This window comes from Malus domestica, chromosome 17, assembly GCF_042453785.1.
Source record: "Malus domestica chromosome 17, GDT2T_hap1".
Classification (NCBI taxonomy): Eukaryota; Viridiplantae; Streptophyta; class Magnoliopsida; order Rosales; family Rosaceae; genus Malus; species Malus domestica.
The window spans coordinates 21,903,756-21,908,166 of NC_091677.1; the positions used below are offsets into that span (position 1 = coordinate 21,903,756).

A 4,411-nucleotide genomic window follows, 5' to 3' on the forward strand; every position below is an offset into this window, starting at 1 on the left:
TTCAGGAACATGCAGCACATTCAGCAAGGTGAGACTCTTTCCAGATGTGAATTTGAGTATCACTTTACCTTTGCCCTCCACCGCAGATGAGGCAGAATTGCCCATATACAGCTTTTCTCCATGGGCAGCAGGATGGTATTCAGTGAATAGATTTCTATCAGCGTATATGTGCTTAGTAGCACCAGTATCCAACAGCCATTCACTCACATTTGAGACCATGTTGACCTCGAACACAATAGCATCCAATTCTTCATTGGTGGTTGCCATGTTAGCATGGTTGTTGTTGTTTCTGTTGGCATGATTTCCATCTTTGCGATGATAACAATCTTGAGCCTTGTGACTAGATTTGCCACACACATAACATGCGCCCTTAATCTTCTTCAGATTCTTGCCTTTGGGAGCAATGGCAGATTGTACAAACTGCTTGGTTTTAGGAGCCTTATTCTTCTTCGACTTGGCCTTGGAGTTTCCTCATTCAACATAATTTGCATTGGCTTCAATGGCAGCAAACCCTCCAGAACGGTCTGCCTTTCTGTGGTCTTCTTCCACTCGTAGCCTCGGGATCAAATCCTCCATATTCATCTCACGACGCTTGTGCTTAAGATAAAATTTGAAGTCATTCCACGAAGTTGGCAATTTTTCAATTATCGCCCCAACTTGGAAATGCTCATGAATCTCGTATCCCTCAGAGTGCAGTTCATAGATCAATTTCTGGATTTCTTCGACCTAAGAAACAACAGATTTGGAATCCACCATTGTCTATTTGAGAAACTTACTGATAACCAATTTCTTTAAACCGGCATCATCAATTTTATACTTTTTCTCCAGGGATTCCCACAACTCCTTCGCTGTCTTGCACAGAGAATAAATGTCATAGAGATTGTCATCCAAACTATTCAGAATATAATTCCTGTAACAAAACTCGGAATGATTCCAAGCTTCAATTGCCATGACAGTCTCTTTCGTCATTGGATTCTCATTAGACTTCGGAGCTTCTTCCTTGACAACATGAGCGAGATTCATTGTTGTCAGGAAGAACAACATCTTCTGTTGCCATCTCTTGAAGTCTAGCCCTTTGAACTTCTCAGGCTTTTCAGAGTATTTTGGCACAGCACCATTCACATTCACAGATTGTTGATCCATGAACTTTCTGTTTCAAGATTGTTGGATATAAGTCAACAATCTGTGATTTAATTATATATGCTAATAAACAATAAATGCAGATATAACAATTAACAGAGTATGAACAAAACACAATTATAAAACAAACAACTTGAAGATCGAGGCTTGCGTACCGCAATTTCCTTGAAACAGAAATTTCGTCCCTACTCAGTGCTTGTAGTTCTATGGATGTCTGCTTCACCAAGATTGAACGATCTAAGTTAGAATTCCAGCACCGGAAAACTAGACTTCTGGCGAATTTGTTTGTGGTACTCTCATTATGCTTGGTATATAAGGATTGATGATTTTCAATGATTTAAATGATATGCAGATGCATATATATATATATAGTAATCATATGTCTGTTCGCAATAGACATGTTTTTGGGAGGCGACTGTTCAAAGTAAAGGGTGTACTGCTCCATCTGTTTCTCAGATACGCTCTCAAACTTCATCTGAAAAGATAAGTCTTTTCAGAAATAAAAATAATTTAATTAAATTCGAAATTAGTTAAAAATAATTAATTAAAGAATTTAATTTTCAGAGCTCCAAGACCCAAGGCCCATCTTTTGATAATTAATTAATATATATTAAATAGTAATTAATTATCAATTAATTATTACACCCCAAAGCCCAACCCCAAGGGTGAGCCCAATTTTACTCTCCCAGGTCCATCACTCAAATCACTTTCTATAAAGGACAAAACCTTATAAAGTGAGGAAACCTTGTGGTGGTGAGCAATGTGGGACAATGAAATTCTACTCAAAATTTCCAATCCTTTTTTTCTGTTTCAGAACAACTTTGAGATATACCTAGAAGAAATGGGTATCTCGAACTACATAACCCGACTGAGGACTCAGCGGTTTAGGGAGTGGATATACGTTTTGTATAAGCACTACAGAACTGTTGAAACTCATGATGAAGCTTTGACCCATTCACACTAGGATTTTAAGCATATGATGGATGAGTGGTATTGACTTTGCGATTATTTTCAGAACTGAAAATTTATAGAGATGGACATCTTCCAGAGAACCAGTTAGACATCTTAGAGACAATGCGCCACCGAGATTAGTTTGTTTTCAATTTTAACATAATCGTATGAATATTTTAATTTTACAAATTAAATAATTTTTATTTTATTTTATTTTATATATTGTGATATATTTTGAGATTAATATAAAAAAAATTAATTAAATAAATAAATATAATCTATATTATTTATAAAAAAAAAAATCCAAAATTTGCTTGACGAAATAAGTCGTTGAGCAAACATTTATATTTTAAATTTGTTTTCTTTTTAAAGCTAGCTGACAAAGATTTTGTCAGCCTAAATATATTTTTTTATTTTTTCGGTATAATACAACTTTGCCCGATGAAGGAGTTTGGTCAGGCATGTTAGGTTCGTCAATCAATCAATGATCTATTGCTCGACAAAAATGTTGTCGGAAAATTGGTTGGGCAAATTGTATTTGTACGACAGTTTTTCATGTTTTGTTGGGCGCATCCTTGGGTGACGAATCGGTAGTTTGCGCGACCAAATTGTTTCGTTTGAAATGGTTTTTTTTTATATATATTTTTTAATTTTCTTTGGTAGTGCATCCACGTATGTGCATAAACATCCGAAAATTAAATCGGAGTGGAACTTCGATGTTGTACGAACAAATTAATGTAATTAAGGATTCACAAATGAAAGAGGATGCATGCTTATTGCTTTGTATTGTTGTATGGCCCTCTTTTTGTTAGTGGGGAGAATGGAGAAAGGTTGGCAGGAAAGAAAATTTAACTTATTGTAGGCATATAATTTTGCCACTTTCAAGTTTCCCCACCTCTAAAGGCTTATAGCTCATGGTTTGTATTTTCATTAGGCAATTAAGATCTTGCACAGGCACATTGTTTTGTTCCAAGACTATGGTGAGTATATATGACTAGTCTTTTGCTACACGCACACGCATATAGTAATTGATCTTTTATTTTATTGTTTTATATTTTTTATTTTGGATATAATGTTTTTATAACATTATATTGTAATTAAAAATAAAATAAACGTAACAACCCACAATTGTGAATTTTTTTAATGAAAGAAGGATAATTTGGATATTATGAAAATTTCAATTATTATTATTATTTTTTTCTTTTTTGCGCCTTTCTACCTTTACATAGCATTCTCCCTTTATATATAGATACATATTATCAATTTTTACTTCTTCAACCAATCGTATTGCAGAGGCTAATTTATGTCGCCAATATACATCGAACAAATATTATATGGATTTAAATTTCTATAGGGTTATATATATATAGCTGAAATTTTATTGTGATGGAGTCTATGCAATAATTAATGTGAGTTTCTAAATTAGTCTACTAAATGAAGCATCAGTGGATATATGACTACTTAATTACTTAGGGAGCAATTTGTCAGAATGCGTGTATGAATCTTCTTCTCTTATTCATATTATCAACACTTGCGATTGTTTATTCCAAAAGAAACATTTCTGTGCATGCGTGTATGTATGTATAAATATTATTCTACGTTAACCTCTTAATTTTGTAGTCTAAGGATCAACCCTACTATTATATATTGAGCTGCCAGGGGCAAGCTTTGACGAACAACCTTTTATTTTGTGTAAATTACAATTTTCCTTTTAATACCAACTTGGTTGGTTCCTTTAGACCGTACAATTCCTAAAATGGGACAATGGTGCGTACCATTTAGTGGTACGAGTTTATGGAACATATAACTGTTGTAAGATTTATTAAATTTTTATATGCAAAAATCTAATTATTAATTTTTCGAACCATTCAGTCGGAGTAATTGCAGATTATAACTACAAACTCTTTTGATATTGTACAGGCCATTTGTGCGAAGGGATCCCCATTTTTTTCAAAAAAATGGGGATTAGGCGTGGGGCGCACTCCATATCGAACTTTAACGACCCGAACCGTTTATTTTTTAAGTTTCGATTCATAGATCATCCTTGCAAAAATTCACTTCAATCCGAAGCCATTTGTCTATTTAATTATCAAAATAAAATTTCATTGCTTCTTATATAACAAAGTATTCGTTAATTTCTTTGAACTCAATTAAATGTATTAAACATTCCGATTTGGCTAATATTTTGCAATAATGATCTATGAGGTGCAACTTGAAAAATAGATGGTTCGGATCGTTAAAGTTTAATATGGTGTGGACCCAACAACTAATCTCCATTTTTATAAAAAATGAGAATCCCTTCCCTTAAAGGTTTCCTAAT

The 4,411-nt window shown here is 33.7% G+C and overlaps 1 protein-coding gene across 1 annotated transcript; it reads right to left on the minus strand.

The window, feature by feature from the left end:
- Positions 1–471: 471 nt before the first annotated feature.
- On the minus strand, positions 472–1,143 carry LOC139193414 (uncharacterized). Its single transcript, XM_070816421.1, has 2 exons — positions 784–1,143; positions 472–726 (listed from the first exon to the last, which is right to left on the minus strand). The coding sequence occupies exons 1-2, from the start codon at positions 1,141–1,143 to the stop codon at positions 472–474; spliced, it is 615 nt and encodes a 204-aa protein (XP_070672522.1).
- Positions 1,144–4,411: the final 3,268 nt, after the last annotated feature.

Excerpts from the sequence above, each read along its gene's own strand:
- LOC139193414 (XM_070816421.1), bottom strand. The coding sequence starts at position 1,143 with ATGGATCAACAATCTGTGAATGTGAATGGTGCTGTGCCAAAATACTCT. Across the intron at positions 727-783 it reads ATGCCGGTTTAAAGAAATTG|GTCGAAGAAATCCAGAAATT; the intron begins GTTATCAGTAAG and ends GTTGTTTCTTAG.